This window comes from Lithobates pipiens, unplaced genomic scaffold, assembly GCF_037356315.1.
Source record: "Lithobates pipiens isolate NorthernLeopardFrog02 unplaced genomic scaffold, aLitPip1_a1.2 Scaffold_8, whole genome shotgun sequence".
Taxonomy (NCBI): domain Eukaryota; kingdom Metazoa; phylum Chordata; class Amphibia; order Anura; family Ranidae; genus Lithobates; species Lithobates pipiens.
This window is the reverse complement of record NW_027507903.1, coordinates 440,520,757-440,540,710: the sequence shown is the minus strand read 5'-3', so window position 1 is coordinate 440,540,710 and position 19,954 is coordinate 440,520,757. Positions and strand designations below refer to the sequence as shown.

Sequence of the window (19,954 nt, the reverse complement as noted above, 5' to 3'; positions counted from 1 at the left end):
TTTTAATTGATTTATTTTAAGCACCATCCATTTTTTTCCTGTGCCCCCCCGCTGTAAGTAATAATGGATATTCAGTTGATTTTTGCGCCATTCATTTTTTTTTTTCCTAAGAGCCCACAGTGTTCAATCAAGTTTTTTTTTTTGTATTGCTGCAATTCAAACAAACCTTGGGACAAAAGGCCTTTCATAGCATTTTAGCACGGCGGCTTGAAAACCTACAGTCCGTCCTACGATTTTTTGCCAAATCTCCATCCATGCAAAGTATTGGTAAATATTTATCTATAATGTTTTAAATTTTTATTAAATTCCAAGGAGAAGGCAAAAAGTGACTGAACTTGTTTTCCTGACGCATCATGGCAGCACACACTGGGTTATGACTCTGCCCCCACAACCTGACAGGATTGGTTAGCTATATATTTGAAGGAGAGGCACCCCACTTCATTCTCTTTTTTTTTCCACATCCGACAACATTGGAAAGACAAGACTCTGCACCCTTACCGTATTCGCCCCACCAGGTTAGCCTCTCCTGTTTGGAAGTCTCTCCTGTTCAGCAGGGATGAGCCGAACACCCCCCGGTTCGGTTCGCACCAGAACTTGCGAACGACCCCCGCGTTCGGCACGAACGTTAGAACCCCATTGAAGTCTATGGGACTCGAACGTTCGAATTGGAAAGTGCTAATTTTAACGGCTAATATGCAAGATAGTGTGCTAAAAAGGGTTTGGCGATCTGCCTCCTGCCTCAGGGGACATGGGTCACTGCAAAAAAAAGTTTTAAAGACTACCGTTTTGGCGGGAGCACTGATTTTAATGACGATTAAAGTGAAAAAAAAAAAGTGAAATATTCCTTTAAATATGGTGCCTGGGGGGTGTCTATAGTATGCCTGTGAAGTGCCACGTGTTTCCCGTGTTTAGAACAGTCCCTGCACAAAATGACATTAAACGGAAATAACACCATTTAAAACTGCTTGCGGTTTTAATGTTATATCTGGTTCCTGTAATATGGTTGAAAATCATTCAGAAAAATGGCATGGGTAGCCCTCCCTGCCCATTACCAGCCTATTTGGGTCTTGTACGCATATTAAGGGGAACCCCGTACCCATATTAAAAAAAGGAAATGCGTGTGGCCCCCAGGCCCTATATACTCAGAACAGCAGTATACAGGCGGTGCAAACAAGACAGGGACTGTGTAGGTTTGTTGTGTTAAGTTGAATCTGTTTGTCATTTTCAAGAGGTACATTTTTAAAGTGTAGCTCCAGTCAAAAAAAATATCTTTAAGCTTTTTGGAAAACATAGGGAAGGGTTATCACCCCTGTATAATTTGTTTTGTCGTCCATCTTTTTTCATCTCACTTGCTGTTGTCTCCTTCCGTTTGCAAGTAGGAGATGTTTGTAAATTGGATGTTTGAAAGTAGGGGCCTGCCCTATATGCTCTGCAGAAATGGCGGAACAAGGTGTTGGTTTTGCAACAACATTGTAAGCCCTCAAAGTGACTCTTGGTGGCCGCTGGAGCGCCCTGCTGTGAACGATTATATCAAGAATTGTAATTACATGCCATTGTTGAACAGTGGTAGAAAAATTGACCTTTGGTGGTTGTGGTGCTGGTGCCACAACACTATAAGTCCTCACAGTTACTCTGGGTGGGCACAGGAAGGGGCCCTCCTGTGAAATATTATATCAAGAATTGTAATTACATGTCCCTGTTAAACAGGGGCAGAAAAATTGGGCCTTAGGCACTGGTGCCATCACACTGCAACCTCTGCCATACACTCTAGTTTTATTGCAGGAATTAGCCCTGCTGCAAAGCATTGCATCAAAAATTGTACTTAAACGCCCCTGTTAAACAGGGGCAGAAAAATTGGGCCTTAGGCACTGGTGCCATCACACTGCAACCTCTGCCATACACTCTAGTTTTATTGCAGGAATTAGCCCTGCTGCAAAGCATTGCATCAAAAATTGTACTTAAACGCCCCTGTTAAACAGGGGCAGAAAAATTGGGCCTTAGGCACTGGTGCCATCACACTGCAACCTCTGCCATACACTCTAGTTTTTTTGCAGGAATTAGCCCTGCTGCAAAGCATTGCATCAAAAATTGTACTTAAACGCCCCTGTTAAACAGGGGCAGAAAAATTGGGCCTTAGGCACTGGTGCCATCACACTGCAACCTCTGCCATACACTCTAGTTTTATTGCAGGAATTAGCCCTGCTGCAAAGCATTGCATCAAAAATTGTACTTAAACGCCCCTGTTAAACAGGGGCAGAAAAATTGGGCCTTAGGCACTGGTGCCATCACACTGCAACCTCTGCCATACACTCTAGTTTTTTTGCAGGAATTAGCCCTGCTGCAAAGCATTGCATCAAAAATTGTACTTAAACGCCCCTGTTAAACAGGGGCAGAAAAATTGGGCCTTAGGCACTGGTGCCATCACACTGCAACCTCTGCCATACACTCTAGTTTTTTTGCAGGAATTAGCCCTGCTGCAAAGCATTGCATCAAAAATTGTACTTAAACACCCCTGTTAAACAGGGGCAGAAAAATTGGGCTGCTGGCATCACCCAGAACCAAAAATGTTCTTCCAACATATCAGCGGAGGAGGAAGAGGATAGACAATCAACATAACAGGACAGTCACTCAGCATCAGCATAGGCAGTCTTGAAGGGATGTGGTATTTCAAAAAAAATTATTCGGTTACATCAGCTTAAGGTGCTTGGTAGCTGTGGGTGATCCAAGACTGATTCATCTTGATGAAGGTCAGTCGATCAACTGATTCGGTGGACAGGCGCACCCTGTGATCGGTAACGAAGCCACCAGCAGCACTGAAGGTGCGTTCCGAAAGAACGCTGGATGCAGGACAGGCCAGGAGCTCAATTGCATACTGTGCAAGCTCTGGCCAGTGATCCATCCTCAAGACCCAGTAAGCCAGAGGATTTTCAGTGGGAAAGGTGTCCAAGTCTGACCTTGCCCCTAGGTATTCCTGCACCATGTAAATTAGACGCTGGCGATGGGTGCTGGAACCAATCATACCTTGGGGCTGCGGACTAAAAAATTGTCTGAACGCATCAGTCAGACGGCCACCTTCTCCACCGCTCCTTCTGACTGATGCCTCAGCAACACGTTGTCCAGGACCAGGAGTTTGTGACCTCCCAGTCTCTGGGAACGCGTTGCACAGAGCTTTCTGCAAGGCCTCCCGGAGATGTCTCATCCTCTGCTCCCTCTGCGATGGCAAGATAAGGTCGGCAACCTTACCCTTGTACCGTGGATCAAGGAGAGTGGCCAGCCAGTAATGGTCCCTCTCCTTGATCCGAAGAATACGAGGATCCTTCCGCAGGCTTTGCAGGATCAGGGAGGCCATGCAGCGTAGGTTAGCTGAGGCATTCGGTCCGGAGTCCTCTGGGTCACTAAGGACAACATGATCCGCAGCTACCTCCTCCCAGCCACGTACAAGTCCACGTGTTTCTTGGGACTGTAAATCATCACTACAAGACTGCTGCTGCTGATGCTGAGTGCCAGCCTCCACCTCCATGCTGACACAATCATCCTCCTCCTCCTCTTCCTCCTCCTCACCCTCTTCCTGTGTGATGGGTGGCACAGCAGGAACACTGTCTGGATAAAGGGGGCCTTGAGAGGCAAGGAAGTCCTCCTCTTCCTGCCTCTGTTCTGCCTCAAGTGCCCTGTCCATTATTCCACGCAGCGTATGCTCCAAGAGGTGGACAAGAGGTATAGTGTCACTGATGCATGCACTGTCACTGCTCACCATCCTTGTGGCCTCCTCAAACGGTGACAGGACAGTGCATGCATCCCTGATCATGCCCCACTGGCGTGGTGAGAAAAAACCAAGCTCTCCTGACCCTGTCCTGGTGCCGTAGTCGCACAGGTACTCATTGATGGCCCTCTGCTGCGTGTGCAGCCGCTGCAGCATGGCCAATGTTGAGTTCCATCTGGTGGGCATGTCACATATAAGGCGGTTCTTGGGCAGGTTCAACTCCTTTTGGAGCTCAGCCAGCCGAGCACAGGCATTAAATGATCGGCGGAAATGCACACAGACTCTCCTGGCCTGTTTCAGGACATCCTGTAAGCCGGGGTACCTGCCCAAGAACCGCTGCACCACCAGGTTAAGGACGTGAGCTACACAGGGCACATGGGTCAGTTGTCCCTGTCGGAGGGCGGAGAGGAGGTTGGTGCCATTGTCGCAAACCACCATTCCTGGCTTAAGCTGGCGTGGCGTCAACCACCTCTCGGCCTGCCCCTGCAGAGCTGACAAAACATCCGCCCCAGTGTGGCTCCTGTCCCCCAAACAAACCAGCGCAAGCACGGCATGGCATCGTTTTGCCTGCGTACTTGCGTAGCCCCTGCAACGCCTACGGAGCACCGCTGGTTCTGAGGACAGAGCACTGGAAGAGGCCGTGGAGGAAGAAGAAGAGGAGGGGGTGGAGGAGAGAGGTGTGTCACAACCAATAGTAGCATTTTGGAGGCGTGGTGGCGGAACAACCTCCAATACTACTGCACCTTGTCCTGCATCCTTCCCAGCAGCCAGAAGAGTGACCCAATGGGCCGTGAAAGACAGGTAACGTCCCTGTCCATGCCTGCTGGACCATGAGTCAGCGGTAATATGCACCTTACCGCTGACCGCCCTGTCCAGCGAGGCAAGGACATTGCCTTCCACATGCCGGTAGAGAGCCGGAATTGCCTTCCGTGAGAAAAAGTGGCGTTTGGGGACCTGCCACTGAGGAACCGCACATTGTACAAACTCACGGAAGGGGGCCGAATCTACCAACTGAAAAGGCAGCAGTTGAAGTGCTAGCAATTTAGCCAAGCTAGCATTCAACCGCTGGGCATGTGGATGGCTGGGAGTAAATTTCTTCCGCCGGTCCAGCAGCTGGGGCAGGGACATTTGTCTGCTATAATCGGACGTGGATGTACCACTAGCAGAGTTCCCGGAAGCACTTGGCTGTGACACACCTAATTCTACACCTTCATTCCTCTCAGAGCAGGTTTCAGAGAGGACTGAAGGTCTAGTGGGGTTGGAGATGCCAGCTGATGAGGAGCAAGGAGAGGTCCGCTTTGTTCTTTGGTGTGGGTCTTTGAGGTATGCTTGCCAACGAGCTGCATGGCAGGTCAACATATGTCTGGTCAAGCATGTGGTGCCCAAGCGGCTGATGTTTTGGCCACGTGAGATACGCTTGAGACATATGTTGCAAATAGCAGCGGTGCGATCTGATGCACTCGTCTCAAAAAAGGCCCACACCAAAGAACTTTTAGAATAACGCGCAGAGGAAGCGCTCTGCGCAGAGGAAGCGCTCTGCGCAGGCGGAGCTCTGCGGTGTGATTCAGTCGGTGTGCTGCCCCTAAGCTGGCCCCCGGAGGGCATCCTGCCTCGTTGGACATGTGCCTCCTCCTCCTCCTCCTCCTCCTCCTCCCTCCTTCCAGGCACCCACGTGGAGTCAGTGCCCTCATCATCCCCTCCCTCTTCATCGCTGTAGCAAACCTGGCAGTATGCTGCAGCTTGTGGAACATTACTGCCAGATTGCTGTCCTTCTTGAGCATCCCCTCTCTCTGTGCTCACGCTACTGCCTTCCTCTAGCTGAGTGTCATCATCAGAGCCCACCAAACACTGGGCATCCTCCTGGAGCATGTACCCAACACTGTGCTCAAAGAGTTCAGGAGACTCCTCAGGAGGACGTGGTGGGTCTAGGGAAGGAGTCACTGATGATGACATTGAGAGGAGGGACGACGATGTGTTGGCAGCTGCTTTTCTACTACCCTGAGACTGGGTGAGAGAGGATGAGGAGGATGAAGAGGGCTTGGTCATCCACTCTACCAAGTCGTTGGCATGTTGCGGTTCAACATGTCCAGCTGCAGAAAAGAAGGACAAGCATGTCCCATGGCCACGTGCTGATGACAATGCACCGCGTCCCCGACCAGCACTGTTGTCTCTAGACACAGAGCCTGCTTGCCCTCTTTTATCGGCTCGCGCCTGTCTGCCTCTCCTTGCTGGCCTTCCAGACATGGTAATGGCCTGAAGGGAGTTGGGTAAAACAGTAGTTGGGTAGTTTATATTGTGCTGGAGGCACACAACACCCACTAACTCCTGCAGATGCCTTTTTTATAGAACAGCAGAGTTAAAGGGGTATATACAGATGTATACTGTGCTGTGCTGGAAGCACACACAACTTCCAATAACTCCAGCAGATGCCAATCGGGCCCAAATACAGAACAGCTATGTAGGTGGATAATAGCGGTATGTACTGGGTACAGAGCAGGCACACAGCACGCACTATCTCCTGAGTGACACTGCTGACTGCAAGCTCTATTGTTAAAGATGGACCACTAGCTATATAGGTGAGGTGAATATCACGGTGTATACTGCGGTCAGGGCACGCAGACAATAACAAGAAAACAGCAGAGTTAAAGGGGTATATACAGCTGTATACTGTGCTGTGCTGGAGGCACACACAACTTCCAATAACTCCAGCAGATGTCAATCGGGCCCAAATAGAGAACAGCTATGTAGGTGGATAATAGCGGTATGTACTGGGTACAGAGCAGGCACACAGCACGCACTATCTCCTGAGTGACACTGCTGACTGCAAGCTCTATTGTTAAAGATGGACCACTAGCTATATAGGTGAGGTGAATATCACGGTGTATACTGCGGTCAGGGCACGCAGACAATAACAAGAAAACAGCAGAGTTAAAGGGGTATATACAGCTGTATACTGTGCTGTGCTGGAGGCACACACAACTTCCAATAACTCCAGCAGATGTCAATCGGGCCCAAATAGAGAACAGCTATGTAGGTGGATAATAGCGGTATGTACTGGGTACAGAGCAGGCACACAGCACGCACTATCTCCTGAGTGACACTGCTGACTGCAAGCTCTATTGTTAAAGATGGACCACTAGCTATATAGGTGAGGTGAATATCACGGTGTATACTGCGGTCAGGGCACGCAGACAATAACAAGAAAACAGCAGAGTTAAAGGGGTATATACAGCTGTATACTGTGCTGTGCTGGAGGCACACACAACTTCCAATAACTCCAGCAGATGTCAATCGGGCCCAAATAGAGAACAGCTATGTAGGTGGATAATAGCGGTATGTACTGGGTACAGAGCAGGCACACAGCACGCACTATCTCCTGAGTGACACTGCTGACTGCAAGCTCTATTGTTAAAGATGGACCACTAGCTATATAGGTGAGGTGAATATCACGGTGTATACTGCGGTCAGGGCACGCAGACAATAACAAGAAAACAGCAGAGTTAAAGGGGCATATACAGCTGTATACTGTGCTGTGCTGGAGGCACACACAACTTCCAATAACTCCAGCAAATGACAATCGGGCTCAAATAGAGAACAGCTATGTAGGTGTATATAGTGGTATGTACTGGGTACAGAGCACGCAGACAGCACGCACTAACACTACTGACTGCAAGCTCTATTATTAAAGCTAGATCACTAGCTATATAGGTGAGGTGAATATAGTGGTGTATACTGCGGTCAGGGCACAGACAGTAACCACTACACAAGAGCAAAATAGTAAATCAGCCAAAAACGATTGGTGTGTAACTGTGTTGAAGGTACACAGAACACCCACTGCTTCAGATGCTAACAAACACTACACGAGGCCGCCTGAAAGGCAGCTTTATATAGTGTGGGGCGTGCACTACACTGTCTGAGCTATGATTGGCCACAGGCAGGATGCCTGTGACCAACCATTGCTCTTCCCGCTACTGGCGCTGCGATTGGCCAAGCATGCGGGGTCACAGTGCATGCTTGGCCAATCGTGAGACAGCAATGCATTGCGCCATCGCAGTGCATTGTGGGCCACACGAATTTTGCCGCGAACGGCCCAAACGTTCGGAATTCGGCGAACGCACGAACGACCGATGTTCGAGTCGAACATGCGTTCGACTCGAACACGAAGCTCATCCCTACTGTTCAGCCTCTAAAGGAGTCTTTATAAAGAGATTTATAGAGAGTGGTGGTCTCAGGGGCAAGGATTTCTGGCACATACAAGCTTTAAAGAAGCTTAACAAAATTGCAGTGGCTTCCAACCCTACACTCCTGTAAGTGTGTAATTTCCTTTAATTTTTGTGTTTTAAATTTCTGCTGGGCTCCATAGTGCCACAGGCAGAGGGGAGTCTCCAAGATGGCTTCAGTGTCCTCCTCAGCTCTCTGCACAGGCGCCAGGGGAAGTGAGGTCATACTACTGGAACTTTTTCCCTTCTACAAGATGGCGCCCGGGACTACACAGCGATACTGCACATGTCCGTTGATGGAGATGGGGAATTTAAAAATCTTTGTAATCTGTCAGTTTTTGCTGATGGTTACAGGCATATTACAAAAGGATTTTCCTTGGCATTTTTGCTGCCCTCAGTCTCAGGTAAGTCCACATCGCTTTTGCTTGTATTAATAAGTGATCTTTTTATGTCTGTGACTTCTTGTGCAATCCTGTACTCTATGCTTTCTAGATACTGTCTTCTGGTGCACTGTTTTCATGGAAGTCAAGCAGACCATCCTCCTCATATGAGATAAGAGATGCCAGCATTCATGGTAGGTATGAAGGAGAGAAAAACAGAGTGCATTTTCGCTAATCATGTGATTTCTGCTAGCCCTTCCAGGTCTAAATCTCCAAGCATAACGGACGCTCCAGTCATACTTCAGGTCATGGGAGATCTAGGAGAAGTCACATAAGATCTTCATCTCGCCATCGTCACTCTGGTCGCAGCTACTCTCATTATAGTCGCTCACACCAGAGTTGCTCATATAGAAGGTCACATTCTCCCCTTCACGAAAGGAGCTATCACACCCACCCTGCAGCAAATGCTTTCTGGGTGTGCGGAGCTCCAGCTTTGCCAGACAAATTGGCCTGCCAGGCATGCTTCAATAAGCAATCAGAGAAAAGGAATCTGATGTAAGAGAGGTGATGGACCTCATCTGAGAGTCTGTACTGGAGACTATCTTGGAGGCATCACTTTCTGAACAAGACAAGACCGGCCCGAGCACATTTTCCGTAGCTCTTAATCTGCCTGTAGATTCGGATTTAGATTCTGACAATGTTGATGCGGAGACCGCTACTGGATTTGACTTTACTCTAGTGGAGCCCTTCATAAAGTCAGTGAAGGAAGCCATAGGAAGAACTGGAAGATCTCATCAAGGATGAGTGGGAGAGAATGGACAAGAGAGCTAATCTGAATAATAGATTTACTAAACTGTATCCTCTGAAAGAACAAAAGGTGAATTCGCTATCCCAACCACCGGTGGTCGATACTTCCTTGATGCGACTTGCAAGACACTTTACTTTACCCATAGAGGATGCAGTAACTTTCCGGGATGTGTTGGATCGAAAAATTTATCAAGACATGGCAGCAGGTGGTGCATGCAAACCTGAGATAGCATCAGCCGCAGTAGGAAAAGCGATTTCTGGTTGGTCTGCTAATATAGAGAAATCTGTTCGCGAGGGAGCTGACCAGGAGAAGATAATCAGTTCTCTTCAAGAATTGGAACTGGCAGGTGATTTTGTGGCAGAAGCTGCAGTGGATGTAATTCATTCCTCTGCCAGGGCTATGCTGGCATCAGTTATGGCCAGAAGAGCTCTATAGCTCAAGCCATGGGTGGCAGATGCTGTATCAAAGTCTAACTGGCGCAAGATCCCTTATGATGGAGTTAACCTCTTTGGATCAAAGTTGGATTCAGCAATCTCCAAAGTAACAGGTGGAAAGTCAGGCCTGATTCCTTCTGAACGGCGTCCCAAACCACAGAAGGGTCCTACCTTCAAATGCAATCTCCCAGAGAGATACACGGAGACGAAGATATACAAACCAGGTAGAGAATTCAAAAGGAATTGGAAGAATCCACAATCATCCTTTTTGAGACTTTAGAAGTCTAAGACCACCTCATCAGGGGAAAACCAGAAGTCTTTTTGAGGGTGCACCCATCTTACCAGGGAGAGTGGGAGCCAGACACAAAAAATTTGAGCAGGTATGGATGGAACACATAAAGGACTTGTAGACACTGTCCACAGTAAAGTATGGTCACAGATGGAAGTTTATAGAAGAAACACCAAAAAAACATTTTCAGTTAACCAGACTGCCATCATCTCCAATCAAGAGAAGATTACTGCTCAAGTATGTGGCAAAGCTAGTAATGAAGGGGCAATATTGGAAGTTCCAATTTCCCAAAGAGGAAGGGGGTATTACTCCCCTCTGTTCCTGGTAAGGAAAAAAACAGGCGACTTACGGCCTGTTATGGACCTAAAGGGACTCAACAGAAGCATTCAAGTAGAAGCTTTCAAAATGGAGAGCCTCCAATCAATTTTGTTAGCTGTAAACTTTGGAGATTGAATGCGTTCTGTAGATTTATTGGATGCTTATCTTCACTTGCCCATACACCCCGCTTTTCAAAAGTATCTGTGATTCTCGGTCAACCATCAACATTTCCAGTTTTAGCGTCTCCCGTTCGGTATCTCCTCCCCTCCCAGGACATTTATCAAGACTCTTCTTCCTGCAATCGCGTTCCTAAGAGAGAAAGGCCTGCGGCTCCATCATTATTTAGACGATATCCTGCTCTTAGCGGACAGTCAGGAAACACTGATTCTTCATCGAGATATACTGATCAACACGTTTTAAAGTTTCGGGTGGTTGATCAATTGGAAGAAGAGTCAGTCTACCTCAGGAAAAGATAGGGCCCTTATTACAGAAGATAAGGAGGCTAATGGCGGCAAGATATCTTCCAGCAAAAATCTGTCTGAGCATTCTAGGTTCAATGTCGGCTACTCTACCGATAATCCAGTGGGCACAATGGCATATGAGGACATTGCAGTACTCATTCCTTACCCACTGAAGGGGAACAGCAATGCTCCAGTCGATCACCATTCATTGAACCGTGAAGCAGTCAATTTGGTGGTGGATGCATACAGACAATCTAAGGAGACACAGACCGATAGTCCATCCAAAACCCGAGGTGATCACCTTGGATGCCAGCCAGTCAGGTTGGGGAGCCCATTATCTGAACCAGGCGGCTCAAGGACAGTGGCAATTCCAAGCAAGGGATTTAGTGCCGAATGTCCTAGAGCTCAGAGCAGCCTTCCAGGCCCTCCTATCATTTGGCCCATCCTTGAATGGGAAAAGTGTTCTAGTCTTGATGGACAAGAAGGTGGCAGTAACGTATATACAGAGACAAGGAGGTACCAGAAGCAATATATTGTTGGAGGAAGTCCATCCCATCCTAGAATGGGCTCAGATATTTCTATTAGATCTGCTAGCAGTATATGTCCCGGCAGCTCAGAACCTGCTAGCCGACTGTTTGAGCAGAGAGTTCTTATCAAACAATGAATGGTCTCTGAACCTTCAAGTCTTCTTCAAATCTCCTGACCCAAACTTGGGGAATTCCGGAAATAGATCTGGCAGCAACAACCTCAAACTCAAAGTGTCAGTGGTTCCTATCGAGACTGGTATTCCCATCTTCTGAGGGAGCGGACTGCCTTCTCCATCAGTGGAACTTCCAATTGGGGTACATATTTCCACCAACGCCTTTGATTGCGAGGTTCCTATCGAAGCTCAGGATATCTTCGGAATCAGTGATAGCGATCATTCCCACTACCTCTTCCATCCATTATCACAAGATCTTCTTCACCAAGGTTAGTTCCTCCATCCAGCCCCAGAGAAGCTCCATCTGATGGCCTGGATGTTGAGAGGATTAGGTTCCTAGAGCAAGGTTGCTCACAGGAGGTTGTTTGAACATTACTTCAGGCTAGGAAATACATGACTAATGTCACTTATGACAGAATATGGGACAAGTTTACATCTATGGCCCAGCAGCATGTTTGGGATCCCTTATCTCCAGAAGTGCCGCAAGTTTTGGAATTCCTTCAAGCAGGTTTATCCAGAGGGCTCAATTCAAGTACACTCAAAGTACAGGTTTCAGCTCTTTCAGCTAAGACGGATGTCAAGTGGGCCAATCACCCTCTTCTTATATAATTTATAAGAGCGTGTGTCAAGATCAGGCGTCCAAGAAGACCGACTTTCCCAGCATGGGATTTATCGATAGTCCTGAAAACCCTATCAGAGTCTCCTTTCCATCCAGCTGATTCAATCACACTATGGAACTTAACTTTAAAACGAACATTTCTTATAGCTATCACTTCTGCTAAAAGAGTTTCAGAAATACAGGCGTTAATGATTTCAGAGCCATACATGGTCTTTTACCCAGACAAGGTGGTCCTGAAACCCTCAGACCAATTCACTCCAAAGGTTTCATCATCCTTTCATTACAATCAAGAAATCAATCTTACATTGTTTACAGATGATCAAGGTCAACCACACGCTTTGGATGTTAAGACTACTATTAGAAATGATCTATCATCTACAGTCTCTTTCTGGAAGACCAAAAGCCTATTAGTGATCATCCCACACTATCGCATCTTGGTTGGTCAAGACAATCAAAAAAGCTTACTACATTCAGAATTTGCCAGTACCCGGAGGCATCAGGGCTCATTCAACAAGGGCAGTGGCAGCTTCCTGGGCAGCGTATTGCAGAGTGTCTATGAGACAATTTGCAGGGATACTTTCATGTCGAACTATAGAGTGGATTCGGCTCAGTTATCAATGGTAGATTTTGGAAGAGCCGTTTTTCGAGCCAATTCTTCAGCTATATAATAAACACTACTACTTTAACTTGCACCCACCCAGCTGGCGAGTTATTTCCCAGTGTGTGTTGCCATGATGCGTCAGGAAAATGGAAATTGTATACTCACCTTTCTGTAATTTTCCTTTCCTGACGCATCCCCATGGCAGCACACAGCATCCCACCCCTTCTTTAGGATGATAGTTACAGAGAATGAAGTGCCTCTCCTTCAAATTTATAGCTAACCAATCCTGTCAGGCTGTGGGGGTGGAGTCACAACCCGGTGTGTGCTGCCATGGGGATGCATGAGGAAAGAAAAATGAAGGAAAGGTGAGTATACAATTTTCTGTTTTTCTGTCATTAGAACTCTTACTGTTACTATTAATAAAGCTCTTTTTACAACCAGCATTCACCAAGAGGGTAATTCTATTTTTCTCCATGACGAGACAGGCTGCTCTATCTATGTTCCATTTGTCGTACTCTCGTGAATGAAGTGATGAGGCTACAATGCTGCACTCGTTATTAAAGCCTTCCTCAGTAGAGCATTTACATCTGGCCCTGGTGAACTCCCCCATTGGAATGGATTGTTTGGTGTGTGCAGGATAGCAACTAGCAGCCAGAAGTAAGGCATTGCCCTACAATATAGTTGTAACCAGGCCATGAGCTGCACAGCCTGTTAAAGTAAGATCTACAAAATGTATGGCATCCTTATGACTATCAAAATTAAATTCCAAATTGAGATGTTTTTTTTTGCCAAGAATACAAAGGTAACACAGTCCATAAGGGAACTATCCCATACAATTAGCAGGTCGTCTATGTAGCGACCGTAACTAACTATAGAACCTGCACATGGGTTGTGTCGGGAGAAGAGAAAACTCTCCTCCCACCAGCCCATGTACAGGTCTGCCAGGGATGGTGAAAACCAGCCCCCCATCAAGGCCCCCCTACATTGCAGATAGAAAACTCAATCGAACATGAAATAATTGCGGTTGAGAAGAAATGCAACTGCCATATTAATTATGAACTCTCTCAGACTAGTGTTGTAAGTACTGTAACATGTAAGATGATGTTTGTGGGCTTTAAATTGCAAGGTCATGTGGAATACAGGAATCTGGTGACTTCACATCCATCATGAGCCACTGATACTCCTTCCACACCACTTCCTGTAAAGATGTCAGTACTGATGTAGTGTCTTTGATATAGCCAGGCAATCTTACAACCAATGGTTGAAAATACTGGTCTAACCAATGACCCAAATGCTCAAAAATTGAACCAATACCTGCCTGCCACTATTGGTCTACCTTGTACTGGAATGATATTCTTGTGGGGTTTGGGCATGTGATGGAAAATGGGGACTATAGGTGAATTGACCATAAGATGCTCTGCTACTTTTCTCTCAAAACCCCCCATCCCCATACCTGTGTGCAGAAGATTGATCATTTGATGTCTGAAGACAGGAGTGGGATCCCTATCCAAAATTCGATATGTGGCAGTATCCTGCAACTGGTGCAAAGCTTCTTCCTTTTAATCACTTGCATTTAGAAAGATGACTGAGCCTCCTTTGTCAGCTTTTATCACTAGGTCAAGGCGTGATTTGAGAGCGACAATAGCATCTCTTTCTGATTTAGTTTGATTGTCCTTGTATCGGATAGGCTGGCTCCATCTGCAAGTTTGACTAAATCCTGCTCTACCAAGGCTGGAAAAGTGTCTATTGCTGCATTTCTGGAGTTGATTGGGTAAAAATAGCCAGGGGTTCCCCAGTGACGTGTGGGTGACCCCGCCCCCTCTGATGTAACGGAAACGTTACATCAGAGGGGGCGGGGTTACCCACACGTCACTGGGGAACCCCTGGCTTCCCTCTGCAGCGTCAGAGGGGCGGGGTCAGGTGACGGGTGGCCCCGCCCTCCTAATATAAGAAACGTCAGCGCTGGGATCTCTGCAGTGTCTCCGGAGTGGAGACAGAAGAAGGATGTATGGACAGCGCTGGACTGAGAGATCCCCCGTCGCTGGATATGATCATCCATCGCTGGACCCCGGAGACCCGTCACTGGATAGCAAGAGTGGATTAGCACCGCTGGAATCTTTTTTTTATTTTTTTTATTTTTAATAAAGGAATTTTTCAAAAGTGTGTTCGTCTTATTTAACCATTTTGACACTTTCTTTGTGAAATGGTAGGGGTACTTTTGTACCCCCTTACCATTTCAAACAGGGGGGGGCCGGGATCTGGGGGTCCCCTTGTTAAAGGGGGCTTCCAGATTCTGATAAGCCCCCCGCCCGCAGACCCTCACAACCAACGGCCAGGGTTGTGAGGATGAGGCCCTTGTCCTCATCAACATGGGGACAAGGTGCTTTGAGGGGTCACAGACCCCCAAAGCATCCTCCCAATGTTGAGGGTATGTGGCCTGGTACGGTTCAGGAGGGAGGGGGGGGCACTCTCTCGTTCCCCCCTCTTTTCCTGCGGCCTGCCAGGTTGCGTGCTCGGATAAAGGGTCTGATATGGATTTTAAGGGGGACCCCCCACGGCAATTTTTTTTTAAAATTTGATGCGGGGTTCCCCTTAATATCCATATCAGACCTGAAGGGTCTGGTTATGGATATTTAGGGGGACCCCCACGTCAAATTTTTTTTTTTTAATTTGACACGGGGTTCCCCTTAATATCCATGTCAGACATGAAGGGCCTGGTAATTGAATTTAGGGGAACCCCCACGCTTTTTTTTTTTATCAATGAATGAATGAATTGTCGGCTAATGCAGAGAACACTCATTGAGTGTTCTCTGTATTACGGGACCCGACAATAGCCGCAAGTGATTTTAAAAGACTTTTTTTCCTGCACAAATGACACTTTGTGCAGGGATAGTTCTAAGCACCAGAAACATGCGCCCCTTGACAGGCATACTATAGATACCCCCCAGCTACGAAATTTAAAGGAATATTACACTTTTATTGTTTCACTTTAATCATTATTAAAATCACTGCTCCTGAAAAAAACTTTTTAAAACTTTTTTTTGCATTGATCCATGTCCCCTGGGGCAGGACCCGGGTCCCCAAACACTTTTTAGGACAGTAACTTGCATATTACCCTTTAAAATGAGCACTTTAGATTTCTCCCATAGACTTGTATAGGGTGTTCCGGCTTTTCGAATTTGCTGCGAACAGCCCAAATTGTTCACTGTTCACTGAACAGGCGAACAGGCAATGTTCGAGTAGAACATGAGTTCGACTCGAACTCGAAGCTCATCCCTACTCATGACATTTTGTTCCAATAAATTAAGTGATGTGGTGAGATCTTCATTCAAAGAGGAATAAATCGGTAATTGTTGAAAAGCTTTTAAAGAAACTTTTATTGTGTCAATCTCCTTGGTGAGTGTGTGCAGCAGGGTGCTTTATGCACAATAAATACGCTTGATGTTATAGAGGTGCCGGCTGCTTCTTTTTCTTGATGACCATTTCTCTACGTAAAGATGGCCTAGGCTATAAGAAGATTGCCAAGACCCTGAAACTTAGCTACAGCATGGTGGCCAAGACCATACAGCAGTTTAACAGGACAGGTTCCACTCAGGACAGGCCTCGCCATGGTCAACCAATGAAGTTGAGTGCATGTGCTCAGCGTCATATCTAGAGGTTGTCTTTGAGAAATAGATGTATGAGTGCTGCCAGCATTGTTGCAGAGATTGAAGGGGTGGGGGGGTCAGCCTGTCAGTGCTCAGACCATACACCACACACTGCATCAAAGTGGTCTGCATGGCTGTCGTCCCAAAAGGAAGCCTCTTCTAAAGATGATGCACAAGAAAAACAAAAAACAGTTTGTTGAAGACAAGCAGACAAAGGATATGGATTACTGGAACCATGTCCTGTTTGATGAGACCAAGATAAATTTATTTGGTTCAGATGGTTTTAAACGTGTGTGATGGCAATCAGGTGAGGAGTACAAACAAAAGTGTGTCTTGCATAACAACAGGAATGATCTAACGGGATTTATTCCCAAAAAATGGTAGTGGGAGTGTCCTGTCTGGGGCTGCATGAGTGCTCCTGGCACTGGGGAGCTACAGTTTATTGGGGGAATCATGAATGCCAACATGTACTGTGACATACTGAAGCAGAGCATGATCCCTTTCCTTTGGAGACTGGGCCACAGGGCAGTATTCCAACATAACAACCCCAAACACACCTCCAAGATGACCACTGCCTTGCTAAAGAAGCTGAGGGTAAAGGTGATGGACTGGCCACACATGTCTCCAGACCTAAACCCTATTGAGCATCTGCGGGGCATCTTCAAATAGAAGGTGGAGGAGCACAAGGTCTCTAACATCCATCAGCTCTGTGATGTTGTCATGGAGGAGTGGAAGAGGACTCCAGTGGCAACCTTTGAAGCTCTGGTGAACTCAATGCCCAAGAGGGTTAAGGCAATGCTGGAAAATAATAATGGCCACACAAAATATTGACACTTTGGGCCCAATTTGGACATTTTCACTTAGGGGTGTACTCACTTTTGTTGTAAGTGGTTTAGACATTAATGGCTGTGTGTTGAGTTATTTTGAGGGCAAATTTACACTGTTATACAAGCTGTACACTCACTACTTTACATTGTAGAAAAGTGTCATATCATCAGTGTTGTCACATGAAAAGATATAATAAAATATTTACAAAAATGTGATGGGTGTACTCACTCTTGTGAGATACCGTATAAATTTAAATTTCCATTAACATATTTATAAACTGATATAGGAGCACTAAATATTCATAAATCAATTTTTACAATTCCTTGAGTTGTTGTTTTTTTTTTTTTTAGATTCTCCTGAGCAATGGGGATCCCGGCAGAAACACTGGCACAGAGCTCCTAAGGCATTATTTGCATTTGAAGGAAATGGAGAGGAGACATTCTCTTCAGAGATTACTTCAGATGGTTTTTTCTTACTCGATATCATTTCACTTGAGTCTGACACCAGCTTCCAAATCTTTGTCTGGAACAGTCAAGATGACATTCCACCGTGGCCTCAGCTTCCCTCTGATCCACGTGTAGATGTTTTGTCTGTACACGATGATAAAGTCAAGCTGTCATGGAAGCCAAGCATAGGACCTGCTGAAACTGACCTTGAGTATTGTGTGTTCATAAATAAAAAACATAACTTCAAGACATTTTGTGCTACCCAGTTAAACACAAAGAAAGTTCTTGAAGGTTACCATGACTCTGAAGATGACATGACCCTAAATGTTATTACAGAACAGTTACAAAATACCGCTAATGCATACCCCAAACGCTCTAAGAGTTTGAGGACCCCAGAGTTGGTCGAACATGAAACTAAAGGATTTTTTTCTTCTCAAAGCTTATCAGGAAGTCAAAGAGTATGTGTTGGGCCATGGACCAATGCCACAATTCATGGCTTAAAACCTAAAAGTCTTTACTACATTGATGTGTTTGCAGTAAGTCAAAAGCATGGTACTAGTGTGACTTACACAGGAACCTTTGCTGAAACTAAACCAAAACACAAATCTCAAGTGTCCAAGCTCCCCAATGATGAAATGGTGAACATATTTCTGAAAAACAAAGGTGTAAAAGTCATTGCTGTTGACCCACCTTCCTACGGATTCAAATGGCTTTTTGTCCATTCCTGTCTTCATAAAGTACATATTCAAATCATGATAAATGGACAAGTCCAGCTGTCTCAAAGTCTTTATGGAGCTCAGAATTTTGAACTAGGTGGACATTCAAAGGGTAACTTTATTATTAGTTTAAAATCAAGTAAAGGAAGTCTGGGTTTGGTAAAGCTCTTTACTACCAACATGCACAACAACCTGCCATTTCCCAGCCTACCCTCTGCTACTAATTTGTCTGTTTCAAAAAGATCGTGTTCCTCTGCAACTTTGACATGGACAACCAGTGGATATGGAATCAAATATTGTATTTATGCCAGACACATAGAGCAGAATTTGGATCTGAGGCTCATCCAGAAACACCAGAACAGCTGCTTAAGCACCAGCTACCGATCTCCAGCTGAGAAAGTACTCTGCAGAAAAGGAGGAAGCAAAACTCTCATACAAGAACATATCACAGATCTGAAACCTGGAAAAGCCTATCTTTTTGATTTGTACTTCATTGGTCATGACAACACCACAATAAAATTTCCAAGTCAAGCTTCAAAGACTCATGAATGGTGTATCTGAACATATTAATGTCCTCAGCCTAAGGACATCTGGACTCTTGGCAGCTTTTAGGCTTGCCATTAGGATGTTGCAGGCAAAATGCCAACTTCCTGGCATTAGGTAAGAAACTGGTGGCTTATTGCAGACCCTTTCTACAATAGGGCGTTTTAAAAGAAGGCAAACAGTTATTTCTAAAATGTTCACAATATAAATATATTTACTATAATAAAAAGGCTGTGTGGTGGATCCTGCTAATATAAATCAACAAAAAGAATTTCAGTTCTTTATACTCTATATAGTCAGTCTTGATGGCACATTAACAAGGGGGCCTAAAAGGTCCAAAAATGCTGTTTTTTTTTAAACCTGTTTCCATAATAGCTTTTGTACCTTTGAGTGTGACATTTGGTGTATAAGCAATTTTTACTATATACAGATGTTTATGGCACCTTCTGTTGACTTGCAAATGAGGTGAAACAAATGTCAATGTAAAATAGAGACAAATAATTCCACAGTAGCCCACTAAATTAATCTACAAAACTCCTAAATATTAACATTGTGAAACGATCAACATAAAACACCCATTCATAATGAAAAGTGTCCATATGGCATATCCCAAAAAATATATATGTGAAAAAATATATATGCTCCAACATATGCAAATCAATATGGTAATACAGTCCAACATAAAGCGATGAAAAAATTGTGAACCAAAACCTCGTTGATCCACCAAAATCCTTCACCAAAGTGATGTGTGCCAATTCCAATCCCTTAAGAATAAAGCTCACCAGATGCTGTTGCCATTCACTGTGTCTGGCAAATATCGCCTTATTAGATGTTATTGAAGAGTCGCTTATACATGCCAATCTCCATCCAGATCAATAAAGACACTCTCCATATGTGGGGATAGAAATTGAGACAGAGTCTCCAATACTGTAAAAACACCTTAAGGTAATTGGCTTTTTAAAAGTAATGCACTTACATCATAAAAGATTCAAAATTGTCATCACAGAGGGTCTTGTGACAAAGACCAAAGTGACAAAATGTGTCGGGACGTGGCAACATGGCAACGCTGAAACGGTGACTCCATGTGTATGAAGGAAGCTAAGAGGAGATCACAACACTGAGTCACCTGCCATGTTTGGAATTTTAACAAGGTGATTTAGAATCTTTTATGATGTAAGTGCATT

At 45.5% G+C, this 19,954-nt stretch overlaps 1 protein-coding gene across 2 annotated transcripts in view; it reads left to right on the top strand.

Moving 5' to 3' along the window:
• LOC143960046 (protein NDNF-like) overlaps positions 1–19,607 on the top strand; it is an 83,161-nt gene extending 63,554 nt beyond the window's left edge. For both annotated transcript variants that reach the window (XM_077468317.1, XM_077468318.1), the window contains one exon: positions 17,416–19,607. In XM_077468317.1, the coding sequence (XP_077324443.1) occupies positions 17,416–18,788 (1,373 nt within the window). In that variant the 3' untranslated portion in view covers positions 18,789–19,607. The remainder of the gene's footprint in view (positions 1–17,415) is intronic.
• Positions 19,608–19,954: the final 347 nt, after the last annotated feature.